Source organism: Hemiscyllium ocellatum, chromosome 9 (genome assembly GCF_020745735.1).
Source record: "Hemiscyllium ocellatum isolate sHemOce1 chromosome 9, sHemOce1.pat.X.cur, whole genome shotgun sequence".
Lineage (NCBI taxonomy): Eukaryota > Metazoa > Chordata > Chondrichthyes > Orectolobiformes > Hemiscylliidae > Hemiscyllium > Hemiscyllium ocellatum.
In genome coordinates, this window is record NC_083409.1 from 59,213,506 (window position 1) to 59,241,408 (window position 27,903).

General features: G+C 41.0%; 1 protein-coding gene across 5 annotated transcripts in view; it reads left to right on the forward strand.

Moving 5' to 3' along the window:
- The window catches only part of LOC132818728 (mesoderm induction early response protein 1-like), a 65,527-nt gene that overhangs the window by 10,094 nt on the left and 27,530 nt on the right, over window positions 1–27,903 (forward strand). For 4 of the 5 annotated variants that reach the window (XM_060829775.1, XM_060829771.1, XM_060829774.1 and 1 more), the window contains 4 exons: window positions 11,035–11,247; window positions 17,472–17,604; window positions 20,548–20,612; window positions 25,831–25,903. In XM_060829775.1, coding sequence (XP_060685758.1) covers window positions 11,035–11,247; window positions 17,472–17,604; window positions 20,548–20,612; window positions 25,831–25,903 — 484 coding nt within the window. The remainder of the gene's footprint in view (window positions 1–11,034; window positions 11,248–17,471; window positions 17,605–20,547; window positions 20,613–25,830; window positions 25,904–27,903) is intronic. The other variant, XM_060829773.1, reaches the window with a different exon arrangement.

Below are 27,903 nucleotides of genomic sequence, written 5' to 3' on the forward strand. Positions count from 1 at the left end.
CTCCATATTTTGTGCAATAGTCTACCATGTGGAACCTTATCAAATGCCTTACTAAAGTCCATATACACCACATCAATAGTTTTATCTTCATCCACCTCCTTATGTCACCTTCTTGGCGAACTCAATAAGGTTAGTTAGGCACGGCCTACCCTTCACAAAACCGGTTGACTATCTCTAATCAAATTATTCATTTCCAGATGATTATAAGTCCCATGTGTTGTAACTTTAACCAACACCTCACCCTCAACCGAAGTAAGGCTCACTGGCCTATAATTACCAGGGTTGTCTTGATTTCCCCTTCTTAAACAAGGGAACAACACTGGCTAACTTCCAGTCTTCTGGCACTACTCCTGTTGACAATGATGACATAAAGGTCAAAGCCAAAAGCGCTGAAATCTCCTCACTGACTTCTCAGAGAATCTGTGGATAAATCCCATCCGGCCCAAGGGTCTTATCCATTTTCAGATCTTCCAAAATTGCTAAAACCTTCTCGTTGTCAACCGCAATCCCATCTAATCTAGTAGCCTGTATCTCATATTCTCACTATTAGTGCCCTTTTCCAATGTGAATACTGATGAAAAAGTATTCATTAAGTGCTTCTCCTATGACCTCAGATTCCACACACGACTTCCCACTACTATCTTAGATTGGCCCTAATCCTACTCTCGTCATTCTTTTATTCCTGATATATCTATAGATACCCTTAGGGTTTTCCTTGATCCTATCTTCCAACAACTTCTCATGCCCCCATCTGGCTCTTCTTAGCCTTCTCTTTAGATCTTTTCTAGCGAACTTATAACTCTCAAGCTCCTTAACTGAGCCTTCATGCCTCATCCTTACATAAGCCGCCTTCTTCTTGACAAGAGCTTCAACGTCTTTAGTAAACCATGGCTCCCTCTCTTGACAAGTGCCTCCTTGACTGATAAGCATACACTTATCAAGGACCTGCAGTAGCTATTCCTTGAATAAGCTCCACATTTCAAGTGTGTCCATCCCCTGCATTTTCCTTCCCCATCCTATGCATCCTAAATCTTGCCTAATCTCATCGTAATTGCATTTCTCCCAATTATACCTCTTTCCCTGCGGTATATACCTATCCCTGCCTGTGGCTATTGTAAACATAATTGAATTCTGGTCACTACCGCCAAATCGCCACTTACGTCCAAATCTAAAACTTGGCTGGGTTCATTTCCTTGTACAAAATCCAATATGGGCATCACCCCTTGTTGGCCTGTCTACGTACTGTGTCAGAAAACCCTCCTGCACGCATTGAACAAAAACTGACCATTGATTGGGAATACTATGTTGGGGAAGTTACCCTGTTATTCATGCTCCTATCGATAATCATCTTTGCTATCCTTTTCTCTACATCCCCGGAACAATTCGGAGGCCTATAGAAAACTCCCAACAGGGTGACCTCCCCTTTTCTGTTTCTAACCTCAGCCCAAACTACCTCAGTGGATGAGTCCTCAAATGTTATCTCAGCTGCTGTAATACTACCCATGATTAGTAATGCCAACCCTTTCCCCCCACCCTTTTACCATCTTCTCTGTTCTTATTGAAACATCTAATTCCTAGAATCTGCAACAGCCATTTCTGTTCTTCCTCTAGCCATATCTCTGAAATGGCCACATTGTCGAAATTCCAGGTACCAACCCATGCTACAAGTTCACCCACCTTATTCGGGATGCTCCTGGCATTGAAGTACACACGTTTCAAACCATCACCCTGATTGCCGATGCCCTCTTGCAACCTCATAAACCCATCCCTGACCTCAATACCCTCAACCACCTTTACACTGGAACTATAATTCAGGTTCCCATTCCCCTGCAGTATTAGTTAAACCCCCCTACCCCACCCCAAGAATATTAGCAATTCTACTGCCCCCCCCACTGGATATTGGTACTCCCTTGGTTCAGGTGAAGACCATCCTATTTGTAGAGGTCCCACGTTCCCCAGAAAGAGCTCCAATTATCCAAGAATCCAATACCCTCCTGCACCATTCCTGCAGTCACGTGTTCAGCTCTGCGCTCTCCCTGTTCTTTGCTTCACTAGCACGTGGTACAGGCAACAAACTAGAGATTACAACTCTGTTTGTTCTCACTCTAAGCTTCCACCCTAGCTCCCTGAATTTCTGCCTTAGATCCCCACCTTTCATCCTAACTATGTTATTGGTGCTTGTGTGAACCACAACTTGGGCTGCTGCCCCTCCCCCTCAAGGATCCCAAAAGCATGTTCAGCGACATCACAACCCTGGCACCTCGGAGGCAATATACAAATCGTGAGTCTCTCTATCGTTCCCACAAAACCACCTATCTGTCCCCCTAATTGTGGAGTCCCCAATGACTAAAGCTCTGCTCCTCTTCTCCCTTCCCTTCTGAGCAACAGGGACAGTCTCTGCGCCAGAGACCTGTGCCTCATTGCTTTCCCCTGGATCATATGGAACCTATTGTTGATGGTGTCCATCTATCCAACCCAAACTTTGAGTCTGATACATGGATGATCCCTTTGTCATCACAAAACAGAACAAATTAGAGGAAACATTCAACACCATCAACAATATTCTGACAGGCATAAAATTCACAAAAGAAGAGTACCACAACAGACTCCCATCCCTAGTACATTCAACTGTCACATCAGTTAATAGAGAGCTTCAAACCAGCTTTCTACAGAAAAACAACAAACACAGACCGAATACTTCAGAAGCAATCATCCCAACACCCACAAACTGAGCTGCATCAAGACATTATTTCAACATGCTGCATCACACTGCACCACCCAAGAAGAAAAATATCTGTACAAGATTTTCAAGAAAAATGGATAAGCACAATCAGCCGATTTCTCACAAGCAAACCCAAACAAACAGACACAATGCAACCAAAAACTATATCCACATTACCTTACATCAAAGATATATCAGAAATTACTTCCAGATGACCCCTTGGCATCATGGTAGCCTATAAACCTACCAACACTCTTAAACAGTGACTACCAGCAAATGTAACGTCATTTATAAGATACCATGCAAGAACTGTAAAGTTACTACATCGAACAAACTAACAGGAAGCTTGCCACCAGGATACATGAATACCAACTAGCCACCAAAAGCCATGACCCACTATCACTAGTTTCCATACAAACAGACAAAGAAGGACATCACTTTGACACATATCCTCAAGCAGGCGAAACAACGACACGCATGAGAATTCTTGGGGTCATGGCATTCTAACCAGAACTCCATCAATGAGCACATTGATTTAGATCCTATCTACCTTCCCTTGGGGAAAAAAAAACTAGAAGTGACATCACCCACCTTAAGAAACCAAGACCTATAAATAGAGAGGTGTGATATACCACCAGCACTTCACTGGAAACTCTCACTGATGATGTTATCTGGTATGGTGCTGAAATGTCTGAAAACAAATCTTCCAGCTCAGCGAGCTAACTTACACACTTATCATCAACCTGAGCTACAAATCTTCTCAAACATGCTGACTATCCTGAATCAATTTTTGCCCCTAAAAATCTGGTTTCTCTTTATAACCCTCCTTAAACAAAGGTGCAACATCAGCCAACCTCCAGTCATCAGGCACCTCATTTACATTTACAGATTATGGAAATATTTTTGGTGGGGCCTTGCAATTTCCTCCCTTCTCACAATTTTCTGGGGTACATTAGATCAGTTTGCAAAGATTTATCCCCCTTTATAGGTCTGTTGTTTCCATTTCAACACTTGGGTTTATTTTGAACTCATCTTTTGGATGAAGGTGATAGGTCAGAGGGGCAGTGATGGGCGGGGTCCGGGGGGCAGTGCTGAGTTGGAGGCTTGGGACTGGGATAATGTGGAGGAGGGAAAATGAGAAAGCTGTTGAAATCAACATTTATCCCATGTCATTGCATCGTCTCAAGGCGGAATGTGAGATGGTCATCACAAGTTGTCCTTCAGAAGATAGTGAGCCACCTTCATTAGTCTGTAGGTATCTCGTTTTATTTATAAAAGAGCTCCAAGATTTTGACTGTGTTGTTGCAGATGGTGGGCGTTCTCAGCCTTCTGCTGCCCTTATTGTTTGCAGAGGTCACATTTAATAGATATTAGCCTGAAGAAGAAAATTGCTTGTATGTGCTGCTTTACTGGAACCAAAATATGTTGATGAAAGTCAATGTAATTTGTTGCTTTGTCGTGAAGCTTCTTGAGCAGCATTTAACCAGGCAAGTGCAAAGTCTTCCAACACATAATTTGTGTTACAGATGATAGAAATTTCATGAAGTCAGGTGATGAGTTATTCATGTAGAATAGTACACGTCCTATACCTGTAGCTAGTCCAGTTAAGTGTCTGATGGGTGATGTCATCCCCCTTGTTGGATATTCATGTGGGTGATTGTGGGTGGTAATGACGTTGGTTGAGAATGTGGTGTTTGAAAACCACAGCAGGTCAGGCAGCATCCGAGAAGCGGGGGAATCGATGTTTCGGGCATAAGCCCTCCATCAAGAATGAGGCCTGTGGGTTGGGCTGAGAGATAAATGGAAAGGGGGTGGGGTTGGAAGGGAAATAGCTGAGAAAGCGACAGGTGGATGAAGGTGATAGGTCAGAGGGGCAGTGATGGGCGGGGTCTGGAGGGCAGTGCTGAGTTGGAGGCTTGGGACTGGGATAATGTGGAGGAGGGAAAATGAGAAAGCTGTTGAAATCAATATTTATCCCATGTCATTGCATCGTCTGAAGGCGGAATGTGAGGCATTCCTCCAAGTGTCGAGTGGTAACAGTTTGGCGGTGGAGGCCCAGGATCTGCATGTCCTTGTCGGAGCGGGAGGGCTATTGAAGTGTTTCAGCCAGGGGATAGTGGGGTTGGTGGGTGCGGGTGTCCCAGAGATGTTCTCTGAAATGATCCGCAAAAAACACGTCCCCTCTCCCCGATGTAGAGGAGACCACACTGGGTGCAACGGATGCAGTAGATGACATTGGTAGAGGTACAGTGAATTTCTGACAGATGTGCAAGGATCCCTTGGGGCCTTGGACAGAGGTGGAGTGAGTGGTGCGGGTGCAGGTTTTGCACTTCCTGCGGTGCAGGGAAAGGTTCCAGGAATGGGGTGTGGGCTGGTGGAGAGTGTGGACCTGACGAGGGAGTTGCAAAGGGAATGGTCTTTTTGGAATGCTGATAGTTGTGGGGAGGGAAATATATCTCTGGTGGTCAGGTCCATTTGGAGGTGGCGGAAGTGGCAGTGGATGATTGGATGGAACATGACGACCAGGGGGGTTCTGTCCTTGTTGCGTTGGGAGGAGTGGTGTTCAAGGGTAGTGGTGCATGAAGTGGAGGAGATGTACTGGAGGGCATTGTCAATCACATGGGAAGGGGGCCATCGAGGACTTTGAGGTGGAATTGGTCATCCTGGGAACAGATGCGGAGGAGGTGGAGGAATTGGGGATAAAGGAAAAAATCCTCACTTGCCCCTGGTGATGTTGTATATCCACTTTTTGAAAGTGATCATTGCCTGTGCTTTGTGACACGAATGGTAATTGTCGTTTATGAGCCTGATCCTGAATGTTGTTTCGGTCTTCCTGTATCCTTCCACTAAATGCTTCACTCTAGTTGTTGAGAATGGAAATGAGCATTTAATCATTTTGCCTGAGACACTACCCTGAGGAAATCTTGAATTGAGGGCCTGGAGCTGAGATATTTGCTTTGCAACTTTCTATGAGCTATTTATGACTCTAATCAGTGAAGAGTTTCCCCCTCATTACAATTGACTTCACTTTTACAAGGGCTTCCTACTTGTTTAATGGTGAGAGTAAGTACTATTGCCTTGTCATGGAGACTAGTGCTTTTGGTGCTTGATTGGACTCAGGCTGTTGTCCGGAGCCAAGTGATCCTGATGGAACCCAAACGGAGCATCAGTAAATAGGTTATCAGCAAGTAAGTGCTGCTTGATGTGCTTTGACACCATTCCATCATTCATTGTTAATGAGAGTACGTGAATAGAATTCTAGTTGACCAAATAAGATTTGTTTAGCATTTTATGAGCAGGATGTACCTAGATGTTTTCCTTGGGTAAACGCTAGAGTTGTAGCTCCATTGGAAAAGCCTGACTAGAGAAACACCTTGTTTTAAAGCACATCTTCACTATTGTTGGGATGTTACTAGGGCATGTAGGCTTTTCATCCAATGATTTTAGCTGTTTCTTTATGTCACGTGATATAATGTGAATTGACTAAAGATTGATGTGTGTAATAGGATTGATCTCCAGAGATCGAAATGAATCAGTATTTCTGGTTAAAGATCTTGTAAGAACTTCTTTAGCTTTGTTTTGCACATGGGTAATGGCTCTGCTATCATTTAAGGATATAACTGTTACCACAGGTTTATTTTAATTGTCCATGACCAATTGTGACTACTGAGCTTTTGCCTGATCTATTGGTCATAGAATTGTGGAATCCTGTTTGTGGCACTCATACATTCTGTGTATGTATGTTGGCATTAATGTACAGTTCAAATGAAAGGTCAATGATGTGTTGATGTATGCACTTTCCAACAGGAGTTGTAATAATGATCAGGAGCTGTTTTCAAATACCAGTGCATTGGCTTACCACTAACACTTGATGTTATCTTATAACATCCATGAATACTCATACTTATGAATGTGATCCAATGCAGGGGCGTAATTTTAAAGATCCAACTTGCAAACGTTTCCTATTCTTACAAATGGGTACTTTAAATTATACTGCATATGTTGTGATTGATGTATAAATCAACTTGCAAAAGGACTCAGAATGGAACCCATTTGCAATATGGAGACTGCTGTACTTAGCAAAACATGAGATGAACATTTTCTGCTAGGACTGATTTTTAGTTTAACACCTGAGTTGAAAGTGGAGATGTTTGATATTTGGAACCTATCATTCATTAACTCATTCTAAAAAGATTGGATGATTGAACATTTGATTTCATTTTTGTGGCATGTTTAGTCTCATTTTTCTGGATCGTATTTATTTAAAAAAGAAAAGATGACATTTTGGCACCTCTAAATTCAGGCAGGGACTGCAGTCTGAACAAATTTGCAGCCTAAATGACTAAATGAAAGACTGAAAGAGGGCAAACTGCCGGCTTCCTGTTCGCATAAGCAAAAGACTCTTGACATGCAATTTTCCCAGGCTGAAAGGTGTGTTTGAGATCATGTAAAAATTGCAGGAAGTAACATCTGGTCAGCACCACAAGATGATCCTGCTCTCTTCTGGCTTCCTCACTAACTCTGTAGTAGGAAATCACTATTTCTCAGTCTAAGTACTTAGAAGAGCAGTTATCAGTAATTGTACATGATTCCCTCATTCCCATAAGTGCAGCCAATCTGTACTGTTTCTACAAATCAAAAGGTTCAAGGAACTATATCCAACAAGAATTTTGGTGAACTGTCAAACTGGAGAGACTTTTGATTAGTTATATTGAAGCGTTCAAATACATGAGATATTGGTGTTTAGCTCATCAGTATGCTTTCACTGCTTATTTGATGATTGCCTTATTGGAAGGCACCTCACTTATTAATCACTAAACCCATCTTCAACTGCCCTTTTTTTTCTAGTTGTCTCCAGAGTATGAGAACAGCTTATGTAACTCTACTATCCATCTTTGCTGAGGCACAGGGACACACCACTGAAATGCTCCAACTTCAGTAGACGCAACACCAGCTTTTTTTTGAGTCACAGCCTTTCCATACGACAATGGGCTAGCTACAGAGAGCCATTCACAAAGAAAGAAAACTTCTAAACAAGCATGGAGTCAACATTTGCACCATGTCTAAAATACTATGCTTCAGGAGATTTGTGCTCTAAAGGCAGATCACTGCTATCTTCCGTGGTATCTGTAGAGAGGTTATGAGTGAAGTAAGGTATGTTGCCGTAAGGTTTTCTATGCAGGGTGAGTCTTGGTCTTTGGCACCAGAAAGTGTTAGGTTTTTTGCCTGTCTTGACCTTGAGTTACATACTGGAATCTTTTGATGAAAAAGTTGAAGGTGTTCCAGCTGTGGCTGACATCCTCAGCTAGTTCCATTCATACATGCTCAGTTGGAAAATCTGCTGTCCTGCTTGTGCTCTTATCATCGTAGTCCTTCAGCTGTGTGTGTCTAGGTAAGACTAGGAGGAAAGGAACGAAATGGTGCTGGCTATGACCTGCAATGATAACTCAGCTTTTGTTTTACAGAGAAATTATGGAGATAAATGAAATTTAGCTTTCTAGTAAGCACCGTCTCTTATTTGTTAATTGGAGTGACAGCAAGTTATAATAGGGCAGAATGGCGGCTCAGTAGTTAGCACTGCTGCCTCTGTGATGAGCACCCAGATTCAGTTCCACCCTTGTGTGGAGTTTGCATGTTCTCCCCATGTATCTATGTAGGTTCCTCCCACAGTCCAAAGATTTGCAAGTTGAGTGGATTGGCTGTGCAAAAATGCCCATAGTGTCCAGGGATGCGCAGGCTAGGTGGACCAGCCATGGGAAAATGCAGGGTTACAGGACCGGATAGGGTTGAATGGGATGCTCTGCAGGAGGGCGATGTATACTGGATGGGCCAAATAGCCTGCTTCTACACTGTAGAGATTCTATGATGAACATAAAGTGAAAGCTTCCATTAAAATTTGTATTTTGTTTAAACAGATTCCATCTATGATGAGAGGAAGTTTCAAATTGATGACCGTTATGGCAGCATATCCCTTTATAAATGCTACTTGACCTACACATTTCTGGCAAATTTCTATTTTTACTTCACTTATCAGATATATGTAGTATCTTGTTTTTTGTTTTTGAAAGAATGCTGAGATTACTGCAAATGCAAAAAATTCAGTCCCTTAACAATCCAAAAGATTACTTTTTTTAAAATATCCTTCCTCATGTCTTGTTAATCAATAAGTCAGACCCAGAATATTGAAGGACATGAGAGAGCATTGGACGTAGGGCTTTATAATGCTTCCTTAATTCTCTTTACTCTGTATACCTAAATATTGGGTCACAAAGATAACCTGGAAAATGGGATTAATTTGTGAGACATCAGACATACTGAACCTAAGGAATGTGGAGTTTTGAAATTTCACTCATCCCTTACTGAATGCATTTGTATTTGGTAAGGCACCTCTTGTGCTTTGCTCAGGTTATTTGTATGAGCTGAGACGGAGATAGAAGGTTATTCAGATGTGGATGCACGTCACATTGATACGCATCAATTCACATGTTCAATTCATCTCAAGGCTTCCATTGCAGTGTTTCTTGGTGGTGGTGTCACATGCTCACTTATTGTCAGCTGGCTTAATCACTTACCTTCTTTCCAACCTTAGGTCAGATGTACTCTAATTGTTGATTTGTGTATTCTGTTCCATTTGCAATCTCTGAGAATATAAAGCAGTCCAAAACAAAGTACAAGGCAACTCCCTCCCAATATTTATTACTGTGCTATAAAGCTATAGCTTTATAAATATTTATAAAGCAATCAGGCTGTTGCTTGATTGGTTTGTGGGACAACTCATATAATTTTGACACAGCCCCCATTTAAGACTTTGCAAGGTCAACAGAACTGGGATTGCCATTATCATTTCTGGTGTATAGGTCAGTTGTGAGGTCTATAATGGTTTGTAGATCAGACCAAATAATGACAGATTTTACGACAAATGGCAATGGTTTTGTGGTCATCGTTAACCCTTTTAATTCCAGATTTAAATGGTGCATCTTGAGTTCAGTTATTATGATTTGGAATTCAAACCAATGAATTAACCTTGATTACTGGTCTGGTAATACTCTCAAATAGCCATAGCCTCCCCCATAAACTCATATTGCCACAATTAGTGCAAGTCTCTGGTTTGTTAGTCCATAGCGTAACTACTGTGCTACTACTTCCACTATACAATGAGTAATCCCTGACCTGATCCTCCACTGCCTTTCCACAATCTATGAAATACATGTCAGGTGTGTCTTAAATTCTATTTAATTGTTCAAAGATGTTGCTAGCTAGGCCAGCATTTATTGCCCATCTCTAATTGGCTAAACGAGTTCAGAGTCGACAACATTGTTGAGGTTCTGGACTCGCATGTAGTCCAGACCAGATGAGAAAAGCAGATGTCCTTCCCTAAAGGGCATTAGTGAAGCAGGAGGCTTTTAATGATAAGTAGGCCAGCTCTTTCTTCCAGATCTTTCTATTGAAATCAGATTCCACTATCTGCCATAATGCTCAGGGGACTGGGTAACTTGACTTGAGATTCTGAATTGCTAGTCCATTGACATTTACCACTACATCATTGTGTCCTGTTCAGCTCCAACAATGCATTATAAGCTTAGAACCAATTAGGTCCTAGAAGCTAACTTATTGGCATGCCATCCATAACCTTAAATATTCACTGCTTCCACAACCAGTGCACTGAATGCAGTGTGTACTGTCTATAAGATGCACTGCAACAATTCACCAAGTCATTTTTACCAGCACCTCCTGCGCTTGCAATCTCTCCTGTCTTGCAGAACAAGAACATCACTTGCAAATTTCCCACCCACATTGCTCACCATCTGAACTTGAAAGTAATATCTAGCTGTTCCTTTGTTATTGTAGCGAAACTTGGAATTCTACCTAACAGCACTGGAGGAACTGGCAGCACCGCTACAGCAGTTTGAAAGGGCAACTGTAGCTTACTACCATCCATGCCAGTTACAGATTGACTGTTTTAGTTAATGTTGGTGTTGCCAAATGCCTGTCATCTCTGCAAAAATTGTGTGTAGTATCATCTGAGGCTACTCTGGTAGTACCAAGCTACCATTGTAGGCTAAGATACTAGGACCTTTTCAAGGGAGATTTAGGATCAAATATCAATCAGTTCTTAAGCTATCTCAAATTTTCCCTCATGATTGAGTTATCTGCATAAAATTGAATCATATTGCATCTCTAGGTACACAGCTATTGAATTAACTAGACAGCCATGTTAATAAAATCCTCCTACTTTGACCTACTTTGTGTCAATCCAGTTTAAGAAATAACCTTTGTAACTAAATGCCTCTTCTGTGTTTTTTCCATTTTAGGAAGGTGAAATGCCAATCCAAGATTTATTAAATTTGTATGGTTATGGGAAGACTGTTCCATTTCCTGGTGAGGAAGACGAGGATGATGACGAGGATGATGAAGATGATGAAGCAGAGGAGGAGGATGATGGAGATGATGGAGATAATGAGGAAAATAGTGGAAGTAGTGAAGTTCCGGAGACTGAGGATCTGCCAGATGTACATCTACATCAGGTTAGTTAAAAGTTTGGGAACAGCAGATTCCACCACCACTAATTACAGGATGGAGCTGGGAATTTCATTCGATGCAGTTTTGGTTCTGTTGTTACTGGGCCTTCAGTAAAATCTAATAGTGACTGTGCAGTTTTTAAGTTTTCTGTCCAGTTATTATGAGAAACTTGTCAATGTGGGTTTTTTCCTACCAAGTCCAAGTTGTCTCTGTAGGAATGTAACTGTCTTAGTCTTTTTCACTTTCCTCATTGCTCAATATCGTACGTCTTGTAAATTCTCCAAAGACATGCCCATCTCAGCTTGCTGTTTCACATGAACTTAATATCTCAATCATTTCAACCTTAGTTACAGTTGTTAGAGTTTGTGGCATAGAAGTTGACCCCAAATATAAGATTGCCTCTGTTTTTGATACCAAACCTAACATTTAGGCTTAACTCAATATATAACTGTGCCCTCACCCTATATCCCTCATTCTTTTATATTCTGCATAAACTGTCAACTTCATTTTGAATTTATTGTCCACTTTGGGTGAGTCATCAATTATACTCCATGGCTTCAAGTCTTGTATCCTCTTGTCACCTTCCACTTCTCTAAGATAAACCCCTTTCTCCTTCCATTCTTCGTGATCCAACTCTGAGCCTGCTTTTCCATTTCTTTCTATCTGTTCGTGCTCGTGAGCAGACTCTTACATCCCTGCATTACTTTTTAAACTTTCTCAAGGATACATCCTCAGCTTTTTTTTTAAACCATAGCTATTCGTTACATATTCCCTATTTATCATCATTGATTGCATCTACTTTCATATTAGTTTGCATTTCAAACATATCAGATTGCCTGCTTTCAGAACTAATCTGTCCCACAGAAAACTTTTGGGGCTAGATCGTTAGGTATATTGTAGCTAAAGGAATCAAGTGGTATGGAGAGAAAGTGGAAGTGGGATACTGAAATTGCATGATCATATTGAATGGTCTCGTCCACTTATTTTCCATGTACAGGTCGTTCTGCTATAACACGGCAGCTATGTTCCTCTGCAATCTTGCACTATGGAAAACCACTATTGAAAATCATGCTGTCGAAGATCACTACTAGAAAATCACTATACCCCTTCAGTAGAAAGTTCATGTTATCCAAACAACGTCTACCATTCGTCAGTTGAATTATAGCCAACTTGCACTGACGAAACGCATATTGTGGGTGATCCATGATTACCTCCAACGAAAATTGAGCATGTCAAAATCAGTTGTTTTTGGTAAATGCTAAACATTACTTCCCCGCCACTGACACCATCCTCCACCCTAGTTAATTTGCTCTGGCTGCATACACAACTCTATTCTGTTCAGTCCAGAGCTGAATTTCAAAATTCGTACACCATCAGCTTTCAAGATCTCATGCTTAAACTTTGCAACATGCATCTTACTTTGCTGTGAAGGTGAAGCTGAGCAAATCATCTCTCTCTGGAAGTAAGGGTGACTCTCGCTTGTTCATATATTTTTATGTATGCAATGTAAATGATAGGTAAAGACTAGGCATGCCGAATAGTGAAATGTGAACCCATTTGTATAGGGCAAAGAAAAGACTTAACTGAAGGAGTGAGAAAGTAAAATCCTAATGACATTGTGCTGTAATTCCTTGGGATTGTCATATACATATTTTCTCCTTGTATGTCCTCCCCCTTAAAGAAATGTATCCCTAGTCTCTGGATTTGGAGGTGCCGCTGTTGGATTGGGGTGTACAAAGTTGAAAATCACGCAACACCAGGTTAGAGTCCAACAGGTTTATTTGGAAGCAGTAGCTTTTATAGTGCTGCTCCTTCATCAGGTGGTTGTCAACCTGATGAAGGAGCAGTGCTCCGAAAGCTAGTGCTTCCAAATAAATCTGTTGGACTATAACCTGGTGCTGTGATTTTTTAACTAGTCTCTGGTGTAACTATGGTAATTTTTGTTTATAGGTTTTCACCTTTTCAGTGCAGGTTGTTTATAAGTCCTTTACAATCTCTCACTTGTAATGAATTTTCATATGCACAAAATAGAAACATTTTCATCCAGATGCTGATCGAATTCAGTATGGTGCGATTTTCTATAATGAACATGAATTTTCTTTTCACAACTATTATGGACTCCAGTTTAGCTAGCCTAATGCAGTTCCCTTTTTCTCTTGTTATTTTTACTCAAAGCATTTTTTAAATATAATTTGAATTATGATTTCTTGTCATTCACTTTGTTTCTATTATAGAACATAGAAAAATACAGCGCAGTACAGGCCCTTCGGCCCTCGATGTTGCGCCGATCCAAGCCCACCTAACCTACACTAGCCCACTTTCCTCCATATGCCTATCCAATGCCTGTTTAAATGCCCAAAAAGAGGGAGAGTCCACCACTGTTACTGGCAGGGCATTCCATGAACTCACGACTCGCTGAGTAAAGAATCTACCCCTAACATCAGTCCTATACCTACCACTCCTTAATTTAAAGCAATACCTCCTCATAATATCTGACTCCATACGTGGAAAAAGGTTCTCATGGTCAACCCTATCTAAACCCCTAATCACCTTGTACACCTCTATCAAGTCACCCCTAAACCTTCTTTTCTCCAATGAAAACAGCTCCAAGTGCCTCAGCCTTTCCTCATACGATCTTCCTACCATACCAGGCAACATCCTGGTAAACCTCCTTTGCACCCATTCCAGTGCCTCCACATCCTTCCTATAGTATGGCGACCAAAACTGCACACAGTACTCCAGATGCGGCTGCACCAGAGTCTTATACAACTGCAACATGACCTCAGGACTCCGGAACTCAATTCCTCTACCAATAAAAGCCAGTACGCCATATGCCTTCTTCACAGCACTATTTACCTGGGTGGCAACTTTCAGAGGTCTGTGTATATGGACACCAAGATCCCTCTGCTCATCCACACTACCAAGTATCCGTTCATTAGCCCAGTACTCCATCTTCTTGTTACCCTTATCAAAGTGAATCACTTCACACTTAGCTACATTGAACTCCATTTGCCACCTTTCTGCCCATCTCTGCAGCTTATCTATATCCTGCCACATCCTTCCTCACTGTCAACAACTCCACCGACTTTCATATCATTCGCAAACTTGCTCACCCAGCCTTCTAGCCTCTCCTCCAGGTCATTTATAAAAATGACAAACAGCAATGGTCCCAAAACAGATCCTTGCGGAACACCACTAGTAACTGCACTCCAAGTTGAACCTTTACCATCAACTACTACCCTCTGTCGTCTTCCAGCCAGCCAATTCTTGATCCAAACCTCCAACTCACCCTCCATGCCATACCTCTGTATTTTTTGCAGTAGCCTACACGGGGAACCTTATCAAACGCTTTACTAAAATCCATATACACCACATCTACTGCTTTACCCTCGTCCACCTCCTTAGTCACCTTCTCAAAGAATTCAATAAGGTTGGTGAGGCACGACCTGCCCTTCACAAAACTGTGCTGACTATCCTTGATCATATTATTCCTATCCAGATGTTCATAAATCCTATCCCTTACAATTCTCTCTAAGACTTTGCCTACAATAGAGGTAAGACTCACCGGCCAATAGTTACTAGGGTTATCCCTACTCCCCTTCTTGAACAAGGGAACCACATTTGCTATCCTCCAGTCTTCTGGCACTGTTCCTGTAGACAACGAGGACATAAAAATCAAGGCCAATGGCTCTGCAATCTCCACCCTTGCTTCCCAGAGAATTCTAGGATAAATGCCATCAGGCTCAGGGAACTTATCTACATTCACCCTTTCCAGAATTTCCAACACCTCTTCCCTACGTATCTCAAAGCCATCCATTCTAATGAATTGTGACTCAATATTCACATCGGCAACAATGTCCTGTTCCTGAGTGAATACTGACGAAAAGTATTCATTCAGTGTCTCCCCAATTTCTTCAGCCTCCACACGCAACTTCCCACTACTATCCTTGACTAGACCGATACCTACCCTAGTCATCCTTTTATTCCTGACATACCTATAGAAACCCTTTGGGTTTTCCCTAATCCTACCAACCAAGGACTTTTCATGTCCCCTCCTTGCTGCTCTTAGCTCTCTCTTCAGATCCTTCCTGGCTACCTTATAACACTCAGTCATCCCAATTGAACTTTCACACCTCTTCTTTACATAGGCTGCCCTCTTCCCTTTAACAAGGGATTCAAATTCCTTATTAAACCACGGCACCCTCACACGACCCTTTCCTCCCTGCCTGACTGGTACATACTTATCAAGGACACTCAGTAGTTGCTCCTTGAACAAGCTCCACATATCGATTGCACCCTTTCCTTGAAGCCTGCTTTTCCAAGCCACGCATCCTAAGTCATGCCTCACCGCATCATAATTTCCCTGCCCCCAGCTATAACTCTTGCCCTGCAGTGCACACTTATCCCTCTCCATCACTAGAGTAAAAGTCACCGCATTGTGGTCACTGTCCCCAAAGTGCTCACCTACCTCCAATTCTAACACCTGGCCTGGTTCGTTACCCAGAACCAAATCCAGTATGGCCTCACCTCTTGTTGGCCTGTCTACATATTGTGTCAGGAAACCCTCCTACACACATTGGACAAACACCGACCCATCTAACGTACTCGAGCTATAGCTTTCCCAGCCAATATCTGGAAAGTTAAAGTCCCCCATAACAAACACCCTATTACTTTCACTCTTCTCCTGAATCATCCTCGCAATCCTTTCTTCTACGTCTCTAGGACTATTAGGAGGCCTGTAGAAAACTCCTAACAGGGTGACCTCACCTTTCCTGTTTCTAAGCTCAGCCCAAATTACCTCAGATGGCGAGTCTTCATCCATCGTCCTTTCCACCGCTGTAATACTATCTTTGACAAGCAATGCCGCACCTCCCCCTCTTTTACCCCTACCTCTGACCCTACTAAAACATTTTAAACCCTGGAACCTGCAACAACCAATCTTGTCCCTGTTCTACCCATGTCTCCGTAATAGCCACAACATCAAAATCCCAAGTACCAACCCACGCTGCAAGTTCACCTACCTTATTTCGTATACTTCTCGCATTGAAGTATACACACTTCAAGTCACCTTCCTGTTTACAGGCACCCTCCTTCGAGATTGATGCCATGTTCCTAACCTGCCTACACTCAAGATCCTGCATCGTAAAGCTACAGTCTAGATTCCTATGCACCTGCAGAGTTATTTTAAACCCACCCCCCCCCCCTGGCCAAAGAGCACTAGCAAACCTCCCCCCCAAGGATACTGGTGCCCCTCAGGTTCAGGTGTAGACCATCCTGTTTATAGAGATCCCACCTTCCCCAGAAAGAACCCCAGTTATCAGAAACCGGAATCCCTCCCTCCTGCACCATCCCTGTAGCCACGCATTTAACTGCTCTGTCTCCCTGTTCCTCGACTCTCTATTATGTGGCACGGGTAACAAACCAGAGACAACAACTCTGTTTGTCTTAACTCTGAGCTTCCAACCTAGCTCCCTGAAAGCTTGCCTAACATCCTCATCCCTCTTCCTACCTATGTCATTGGTGCCAATGTGGACCACATCTTCGGGCTGCTCCCCCTCCCCCTTAAGGACCCGGAAGACACGATCAGAGACATTACGTGCCCTTGCACCTGGGAGGCAACATACCAAACGTGAGTCTCTCTCGCCCCCACAAAACCGCCTATCTGTGCCCTGAACTATCGAGTCTCCAATAACTATTGCTCTGCTCTTCTCCACCCTTCCCTTCTGAGCAACGGGGATTGGCTCCGTGCCAGAGGCCTGAACCCCATTGCTTACCCCTGGTAAGTCGTATCCCCCACAAGTATCCAAAACGGTATACTTGTTCTTGAGGGGAACGGCCGCAGGGGGTCTCTGCATTGGCTGCTTCCTCCCAGTCCCCCTCACTGTGACCCATCTGTCTGCAATCTTTGGAGTTACTACTTCCCTAAAGCTCCGATCTATGACTCCCCTCTGCCTCCCGAATGATCCTAAGTTCGTCCAACTCCAGCTCCAGTTCCCTAACATGGTCTTGGAGGAGCTGGAGATGGGTGCACTTCCTGCAAGTGTAATCTGCAGGGATGACCATGGCATCCCTTACCTCAAACATGTTGCAAGAGGAACCTTTATTATGTACATCCGAAGTTTTAAAATCTCAGGAGGGCTTTACACAGACCTTTATTTTTAACTTTATTTTTTCATCAAACTTTATTGTATTAACTGAGCTATATTATTGACATCTCTCATTTGTGCAGCAAGAAATACCAAAGAACTCAAGTGGACAAGATGATGAAACCCGGTCTTCTAATGACGACCTTGCACCTTTGACTACCTCTCAAGATGTGCAAGAGATGATCCGACCACGCAGATGTAAATACTTAGACATAGGTATACTTCCTTGTGAATGTGAAAGAAGCCAAATTTTATTCACTTGCCCCGTTATCAAAGATACTCTTAATAGCTATTCTACTCTTCGTTATTGCGAAAGTAACAAGTGGTTTGGCCACAGCCGGTTCCAGTAAATACTGTGATAAGTGCAAGTTGTGAAATTTCCCATTAGTTAAACTTGGAGTGTGATTTATAGGTGCCATGGATTCTAAAAATTGAGTCTTTTGCACAATACAGTTGGCTGAACATTGGTAGCATGTGAGACTATAGTTTTCATTATTTGTACCTGGTTGAAATTCATCTTGATTATCAATTTATCAAGAATTAGGTATTAACAACTAATACAGTGACCAGCTGGAAGTGGGTCCTTTATATTAGGAGAGATAGTGTTATCTCAAGGGATTAAGAAAAATATCTGAATACTAAACCTCTGGCTAATGCAACAGTTATTTCAAGAGTTGATGGATTGATAAACTTGTAATTAACATTGTACCTTTATTTGTTAACGTTCCACTGCTGCATCTCATATCCCTGCAAAGGGCATCTGTATTGTTCATTTTAATTGTCCTAATGATTGTTTTATAACTATTATTAGTAATGTTTTCTGACCAAGTGAAAATATGACATCAATTATTCATGACTAACTGGAACTGCATTATTTAAACAAACACTTTGGGATTTCATTTCCATATTTACTAGCATTTAACTGTACATTATCAGAGCTATTTCTGTTTTGGAGGATTTTTTTTCCTCCCCCCATGTCTGTTTTTTTTTATTTTGGCTGGTTCCTTTTTTATTTCCTTACTGTTTTAATTAGTGCAATCTTGTAAAATTGCTTTGTGTGTTTGTGCTGATTTATGCAATATTTATACTTGCATAAATTCAGAAATGAAGAATTCAGCAATATATTTAGGGATATATGAATGAATGAACAATGAATGCAGATTTTAATGAAATAACTGACATTCCAGTACATCCGAATTATACACCTTCCACAGACTGGTGAAGGTCACAGCGAAACAGCTACGTGTTTGTTCCAAACACAATCAGTGCATCTAATAGTAATTCAGTGAATGAGAAATTTGAAGATGTAACACACAGATGCTCATTTGAAGTATATAATCGACGATGTTATTACGATAGTAATTTTCATACAATACACTTTCATTGTTAAAATATTTAACTGTTCTCTCCTTTTCCTTTGCAATCCCAGTCTCCCATCCCCAATCAAATTGGAGTTCGCCTCCCCCTCAATTGGAGTCTGCCCTCACCCCCTCAAAGTGGAATTCCCCACTCTCCCACCCTTCACAGTCCTTCACATACATCTGCACACTTCTATTAGTCCCAGTCTCTCTTCTCTGATCCTATTCTTGCCAAGAACCCTTTCACCCAACAGCAGTCGTTCCAACCCTTGTTGTGGCAATTGCTTATAGTGAACTTTTCTCGTTTTGCCCCAACTCATGATTAAATTTTCAAGCTTTGGCACATATCCAGTTGAGTGTTTAGTATAATTTTAATATGTATTTCCAGCTCTGGTTTAATTACAGAAAATGTACATTTTATTATGAGCAGATGACTGGGATTGTTGTTCCCTATTTTTACCTTTTAACTTGGTCATTTACAGCAAATATTTTTGCTTTTTTAAGCACCCAGCTATTGCATTTCAATCAAAATATGTTTGCTCGAAATGAAAGCTAATTCCAAAGGTTTGCTTGGGTGAAAGAAGAATTTTATTACCTACTAACCCATTAAAATGCAAACATAGATAATGGATTTAAAAGGTGATTTGTATGGGAGTTGGGCAAAGTGTCTAATATTAACGGGCAGATAAAAGCAAATGCAGTTTAAAGTTCTTAGAGTCTGCATTGAGAGATTGAAACCTCCATTCACGTCTGCAGCTGCTACCTTTTTCTTCGGGAGTAGTTACATTTGTAGAATTCTGGAGTTTTTGGTGAATGGTTGTTTCCCAAGTTGACTTTTCACTGGGCAGTCACTTTGAAAGTTGAGAGAAAGAGGGAAAAGAGTAAGCATTCCAGGTTCTGTTGTGAATTTATATTTTTTCTTTTTCTCTGCCAAGCAAATGACTGTAATTTGGTTCATTGTGCATTTCACAGTTTATTGTCTTTCCAAGCCGAATACTGTGCAAACCATTTTACATCTCCAAATATATGAATGGGCATATGTGACTTAACTAGAATGCAAATTTTCACATTGACTTATTAACTGGGTTCACGTTTTTGGATTAAATTGTAATTTCAGTGGAGCCAGCTTAGTGTATTTGTGTAGTTTCTCTGTACCGACCCTCATCTATAATGATGATCACAGTGACTATTTCAGGTCTGCATTTATCCTTTTTTATCAGTCACTTCAGTCTGTGATGGTCTTGAGTATTAAAATCAGATGATGGCAGTTAAATATAGTATATATTTATTTTTACTGTAACTATATATGTAAATTAAGGAATTTCTCACATTTTCTCTACCTATTAATCCTAGTTGTATTTATCCCAAACTTAGTGGAATAATTGCACCAAGTTGGAACATGGTTGGTCTCTGACTGAAATTTCAAACTTGTGGAGCATTTGTTTTAAATCAATTGAGTCAAGTTGCAAAAGTTGACTTGCATATATCCATTTCAGCATTCACAGAAAGTTGTGTATTTTTGTCTTGTATAAGGCGTACCAAGATTTAACATGATGGAATCCAGATGTATTTGTGGTTAAAATTGCAAAGTTCTGATTGTGTATTTGTAGACTGAGACTATGGTACATTTTTTTCCAAAAATGTGCATAAGAATAGGAAGTAGAAGTTTCAAAAACACTTGTGTTCAAAAACAAATTGGAAGTTATAAATCGCATAATAAATTCCTCATAATTTCTATAAATGAGAATGCTTTATATATTTTACAACTAAGGGCAGAACATTAACGTGTCCACATTCATAGGTAATGAAGGGGAAGAAGAATCTGATGATGATGAAGATTACATACCCTCAGAAGATTGGAAAAAGGTACTGATTGTGTCTTTTCACTCTATACTAATGTTACTTATACATCTCACTGTTTCTGATAGTTTTTTTTTATTCCAAATTATTTTCTTATCTGTTGTTGCGGCATGCCAACAATAGCTGAATGTCTTTCTAGGCTCCTCAAATAACAATGCAAAGCTGTTAAATGTAACATGATTCCTCTGTTTTTGACATTAGTTATGCTCATATGTGCTCTGTGGAATGTATTGATGTTCCTTTGTGTCTTGGCAGCTGTGTTTTGTCTAATTTGAATGGCCCAAATTAAATTCCAATTGGCAACAAACTTGTAAGGAGATCTCAGCTATCTGTAAGAATAATAGGGTGATTATCGTAGGGGATTTTAACTTTCCAAACATCAACTGGGACTGCCATAGTGTTAAAAGGTTTAGATGGAGAGAAGTGTGTACAAGACAATTTTCTGATTCCAGTATGTGGATGTACCTACTAGAGAAGGTGCAAAACTTGACCTACTCTTGGGAAATAAGGCAGGGCAGGTGACCATAATTCGATTAGATTTAAAATAGTGATGGAAAAGGATAGACCAGCTCTCAAAGTTGAAGTTCTAAATTGGAGAAAGGCCAATTTTGACGGTATTTAGGCAAGAACTTTCAAAAACTGATTGGAGGCAGATGTTCGCAGGTAAAGGGACAGCTGGAAAATGGGAAGCCTTCAGAAATGAGATAACAAGAATCAAAGTATATTCCTGTCAGGGTGAAAGGGAAGGCTGGTAGGTATAGGGAATGCTGGATGACTAAAGAAATTGAGGGTTTGGTTAAGAAAACGAAAGAAGCATATGTCAGGTACAGACAGGATAGATCGAGTGAATCCTTAGAGTATAAAGAAAGTAGGAGTATACTTAAGAGGGAAATCAGGAGGGCAAAACGGGGACATGAGATAGCTTTGGCAAATATAATTAAGGAGAATCCAAAGGGTTTTTACAGATATATTAAGGACAAAATGGTAACTAGGGAGAGAATAGGGCCCCTCAAAGATCAGCAAGACGGCCTTTGTGTGGAGCCACAGAAAATGGGGGAGATACTAAATGAATATTTTGTATCAGTATTTACTGTGGAAAAGGATATGGAAGATATAGACTGTAGGGAAATAGATGGTGACATCTTGCAAAATGTCCAGATTACAGAGGAGGAAGTGCTGGGTGTCTTGAAACGGTTAAAGGTGGATAAATCCCCAGGACCTGGTCAGGTGTACCCGAGAACTCTGTGGGAAGCTAGAGAAGTGATTGCTGGGCCTCTTGCTGAGATATTTGTATCATCGATAGTCAAAGGTGAGGCGCCTGAAGACTGGAAGTTGGCAAACGTGGTACCATTGTTTAAGAAGAGTGGTAACGACAAGCCAGGGAACTATAGACCAATGAGCTTGACGTCGGTGGTGGGCAAGTTGTTGGATGGAATCCTGAGGGACAGGATGTACATGTATTTGGAAAGGCAAGGACTGATTCGGGATAGTCAACATGGCTTTCTGCATGGGAAATCATGTCTCACAAACTTGATTGAGTTTTTTTGAAGAAGTAACAAAGAAGATTGATGAGGGCAGAGCAGTAGCTGTGATTTATATGGACTTCAGTAAGGCGTTCGACAAGGTTCCCCATGGGAGACTGATTAGCAAGGTTAGATATCGTGGAATACAGGGAGAACCAGCCATTTGGATACAGAACTGGCTCCAAGGTAGAAGACAGAGAGTGGTGGTAGAGGGTTGTTTTTCAGACTGGAGCCCTGTGACCACTGGAATGCCACAAGGATCAGTGCTGGGTCCTCTACTTTTTGTCATTTACATAAATGATTTGGATGCGAGCATAAGATGTACAGTTAGTAAGTTTACAGGTGACACCAAAATTGGAGGTGTAGTGGACAGCGAAGAGGGTTACCTCAGCTTACAACAGAATCTGGACCAGATGGGCCAATGGGCTGAGGAGTGGCAGATGGAGTTTAATTCAGATAAATGCGAGGTGCTGCATTTTGGGAAATCAAATCTTAGCAGGACTTATACACTTAATGGTAAGGTGCTAGGGAGTGTTGCTGAACAAAGAGATCTTGGAATGCAGGTTCATAGCTCCTTGAAAGTGGAGTCGCAGGTAGATAGGATAGTGAAGAAGGCATTTGGTATGCTTTCCTTTCTTGGTCAGAGTATTGAGTACAGGAATTGGCGGGTCATGTTGCAGCTGTACAGGACATTGATTAGAATATTGTTGGAATATTGCGTGCAATTCTGGTCTCCTTCCTATCGGAAAGATGTTGTGAAACTTGAAAGGGTTCAGAAAATATTTACAAGGATGTTGCCAGGGTTAGACCATAAGATGTAGGAGTGGAAGTAAGGCCATTCGGCCCATCGAGTCCACTCCCCCATTCAATCATGGCTGATGGGCATTTCGACTCCACTTATCCGCATTCTCCCCGTACCCCTTAATTCCTCGTGACATCAAGAATCTATCAATCTCTGCCTTGAAGACATTTAGCGTCCCGGCCTCCACTGCACTCTGCAGCAATGAATTCCACAGGCCCACCACTCTCTAGCTGAAGAAATGACTCCGCATTTCTGTTCTGAATTGACCCCCTCTAATTCTAAGGCTGTGTCCACGGGTCCTAGTCTCCTCGCCTAATGGAAACAATTTCCTAGCTTCCACCCTTTCCAAGCCGTGTATTATTTTGTAAGTTTCTATTAAGTCTCCCCTTAATCTTCTAAACTCCAATGAATATAATACCAGGATCCTCAGCTGTTCCTCGTATGTTAGACCAACCATTCCAGGGATCATCCGTGTGAATCTCCGCTCACGTTCCAGTGGCAGTATGTCCTTCCTGAGGTATGGGGACCAAAACTGGACACAGTACTCCAAATGGGGCCTAACCAGAGCTTTATAAAGTTTCAGTAGCACAACAGTGCTTTTATATTCCAACCCTCGTGAGATAAAGGACAACATTGCATTTGCTTTCTTAATCATGGACTCAACCTGCACGTTTACCTTTAGAGAATCCTCGACTAGCACTCCCAGATCCCTTTGTACTTTGGCTTTACTAATTTTCTCACCGTTTAGAAAGTAGTCTATGCTTTTATTCTTTTTGCCAAAGTGCAAGACCATGCATTTGCTCACATTGAATTCCATCAGCCATTTCCTGGACCACTCTCCCAAACTGTCTGGATCCTTCTGCAGCCTCCCCACTTCCTCAGTACTACCTGCCTGTCCACCTAACTTCGTAGGGTTGGAGGATCTGAGCTACAGGGAGAGGCTGAACAGGCTGGAGCTGTTTTCCCTGGAACGTCGGAGGCTGAGGGGTGACCTTATAGAGGTTTACAAAATTATGAGGGGCATGGATAGGATAAGTAGGCAAAGTCTTTTCCCTGGGGTCAGGGAGTCCAAAACTAGAGAGCATAGGTTTAGGGTGAGAGGGAAAAGATATAAAAGAGACCTAAGGGGCAAAGTGAGAGGGTGGTACGTGTATGGAATGAGCTGCCAGAGGATGTGGTGGAGGCTGGTACAATTGCAACATTTAAGAGGCATTTGGATGGGTATATGAATAGGAAGGGTTTGGAAGGTTATGAGCTGGGTGCTGGCAGGTGTAACTAGATTGGGTTGGGATATCTGGTCGGCATGGACGGGTTGGACCGAAGGGTCTGTTTCCATGCTGTGCATCTCTATGACTCTATAACAGATTTTGCAATATTGTGCATTCCATTTGCATGTGACTTCCAACTCTGCCTCTGATTACATTTATCTGCCCTGTATTAAACTTGGTTTGTGGGGAATGTGCATCACTGGTCATTTATAAGTACTAGTTAAATCCGGAAGTAATGTGATTTTCATTAAGAGAATGCATTTGCCTGTAACATCCTGGATCATGTATAGTACCGAGTGATTTATTAAGAGTATCACTTTGCACAATCTGGGCATCACATTCCTATAATTTGTCAAATTCATGCCTAATTTAAAAAAAAGTTAAACTTTTTTTTAGTAATTGTGATTTTTTAAAATCACGAGGATTAAATGTCTTTTAACATGAAGAAAGGCATCACAATTTTATTAAATGTATGCATTGCCTTCCTTTATGCCATCCACCTCTCTATGTCAAGATAGCAGACATTTTATTTGGTTGGAGTCCCCCTGTGAAAATAATGCAATATTCCTATCGGTCCTCCAGCTAGTGAGGAAGACTTCCATTGCCATATTAAATCTACTTCAGGGTGTTTTTTCTTGTATTTTTTTCAAAAAATAAGCTTCAAGAACCATTGAATGACATCACTTCCACTTCTCATGTTATGTCATCATTAGTGCTCTCTACTGGCCAATAGACTGCTTAGCTTCAATTTTAGTGGAATAGTTACATTGCTTGCCCTTGACATGAAGTAAACATTTAATTCCAGGGAATCTTAAAAAAAAATTAATGGCATCAGTCAGAGGGCTAGAAGTCCAGTGGCTGGACTTATATCTCTCAGGAAGATGGTTATGGCTGTCAAAGCCTAGGTAGCAGTCAAAGGCCAACCTCTTTGTTTCTTCAGATACCTTCTCTCTATCATCAAGTCAGAATGCTCACTGCTGATTGCCGCATTTAGATCCATTCAGAGCTCAACAATGATACAGCCCAAGCAAGCCTGTGACAATTCTGGATTACTTCCAGGCATGAGTTGACAAGAGGCAGGTAACATTCTCCAGGAATCTCAATCTAGGTCCACCTGATAATTATATTGTTGATTCACCCTTTTTCAATTTTTGCTGAGCTGCAGTGAACAATATCTGAAATTGGACATTTTTTTTCTCCTTTCCTGCTGCAAGACTGCTATATATGTTTACTTCTATTATTTGGAAAATAAAGTTGAATGTTTTATCACTGACTTTCTAAATAGATGTAAGTTTAAATATAAAAATGTTGTTGGATGTTATATCAACAGAGTGTAGCTTGAGTTTTCTTCTTAAACTTTTAAAATCTCTGAGCTAATTGCAGGTGCTCTTGTATTGTTCTACTGTAGTGCTAGTGCTACTGACTTCTGATTCATGGGGCCCCTGCAGCCAGCAACAATATCAAAATAAACTTGTCAGATTTTCCAAGGCCAGCAGGCGGGAAGAACCTTATTTAACTGTATCTTACTGCCAGCCTTGTAAGTGCAATATAATAGTAACTTTAAAGGAATTGCGTAGTAAAGTGCTACAGTTTCTAAACAGTTCATAAAGATGGTTGGTGGTGTTTTTCAGGAGATCATGGTAGGCTCGCAATACCAGGCTGATGTTCCTACAGGCATCTATAATTACAAAGAGAATGAGAAAGGTAAGCTACTTAACATTTTAAACTTGTGTTTGTGCAAGTCTGGAGTGTGTGATTTAGCATCATGAACTGTCGGATTGATTTGTTTTTGAACTTAAGCCTATCTAATTTTAGAACACATACCAAATATACTAGATAAAAATAAGTCTGCATTATTTTGTGAAATGATCTTTGTGTAGTTATGACTTTTCAATTGCTCACCCTTGTCTCATAAGGCTTTCAGATACCAATAATGGCTAAATTCTGAGAAGGAATATTCCATTCAGGCTGTTGAGTTGATTCTGTGTTTGTGATTAATCTAATAGTCCTACTTTCCAATCTTGTCCCCATAACCCATTGTTTCCTTACTGATTCAAAATTTGTAAATCGCTTTGAAAATACTTTAACAATCCAACTTTGACATCCACTTTGACATCACAGATTTGCTACATGGGATGGGTGCAGGAAGAGAGATATAGGCAACCCTAACTCTGAGATTCTGTCTTTTGATGCTGGACTCTTCCACAGATGAGATCTGCTAGTGCCTTGTGTAGTTTTACATTCTATTCCCTTGAAATACAGGCCAGCAGTTCCTTTATTTTCCCAGTAACTGTTAAGTTTAGGTGTTAGCTTTTTGAGTTAAGCATGAGGACCCACAAATCCTTCCATGCTACAGCTTTCTGTAGACTTTCAACCTTTTCAAATATATTGAGTTCCACTATTCTCCCTGCCAAAGTGTATAATTTTCTCACATAATATTACATCTGCCAAGTTTTTGTCCACTCACGTAACCGGTCTATACCCTTCTGTTAACTGTGTAATCCACAAGAAACTTTTATCAATATGTAAATGTTCTAACGAGAGACGAAGCAAAACTTGACCTTGTCTTGGATAATAAGACAGGGCAAGAGATAGTAGGGGAGTACTGTAGGTCTAGTAATCATACTATTTGTTTTAAATTGGTTATGGAAAATGATAAGCCTTCCATTTTAAAAAAATGTTTTGATTAGAGTAAGGCAAATTTTAATGATATGAGAGGAGAACTTTCAAAATTGATTGGAGTAGACTCTTTGCAAATAAAGAGATGCTTGATAAGTGGGAGGATTTATGTTACTGTTTAGAGTAAAAGGTAAGACTGGTAGGATTGGAAAACAATGGATAAACAAAGATATTGAGATACTAATCAAAAATTTTAAAAAAATATAAGCAACTGGGTTCAAATGAATCTCTTTAACAGTATAAAGAGTGTAGGGGCATTCTTGAGAGAGATTAGGAAGGCAAAGAGGATATGAGAGAACCTTGGCAAATAAGGTTAAGGATAACCCCAAGAGATTCTGTAAGTACATTAAGAGCATGATAACAACTAGAGAGAGAGTAGGGCCCCTTAAAGGTAAAAGAGGTATTCTTTGTGTTGAACTTCAGGAGATGGGAGAGATATTAAATGAGCATTTCACATCAGTTTTTACTGTGGAGAAAGAAATGGAGGCTTGAGAACTTGGGAATAAATATTAATGTTCTGAAAACTGGTCATATCACAGAAGAGGAAGTGCTGGAAATATAAAGGTGGCCAAATCTCTCGGACCTGATCCAATGTATCCGAGGGCCTTGTGGGAGGAAATTGCAGGGCCTCTTGCAAAAATATTTGTACTTAAATGCAAATTTATAGAGGTGGCTAATGTGCCTTTGTTTCAGAAGGGATGTAAGGAGAAGCTTAGTATGTCTGAGTCTGACTTCGATGGTGGTTAGGTTTTTCGAAGTGATCCTGAAAGATAGGATTTATATGCATTTGGAGAGGCAAGGGATGATTAGGGATAGCCATGCTTTTGTGTGAGGGAAATCATGTCTCTCGATCTTGAGTTTTATGAGGAAATAGCCAATAAGACTGTTCAGGGCAGAGTGGTAGACATTCTTTACTTGGAATTCAGTAAAGTCTTTGACAAGGTTCCACATTGTAAACAAATTTGTAAAGTTAGGTCATATGGGATTCAGGGTGATCTTGCCGATTGGATACAAAATTGGCTTGA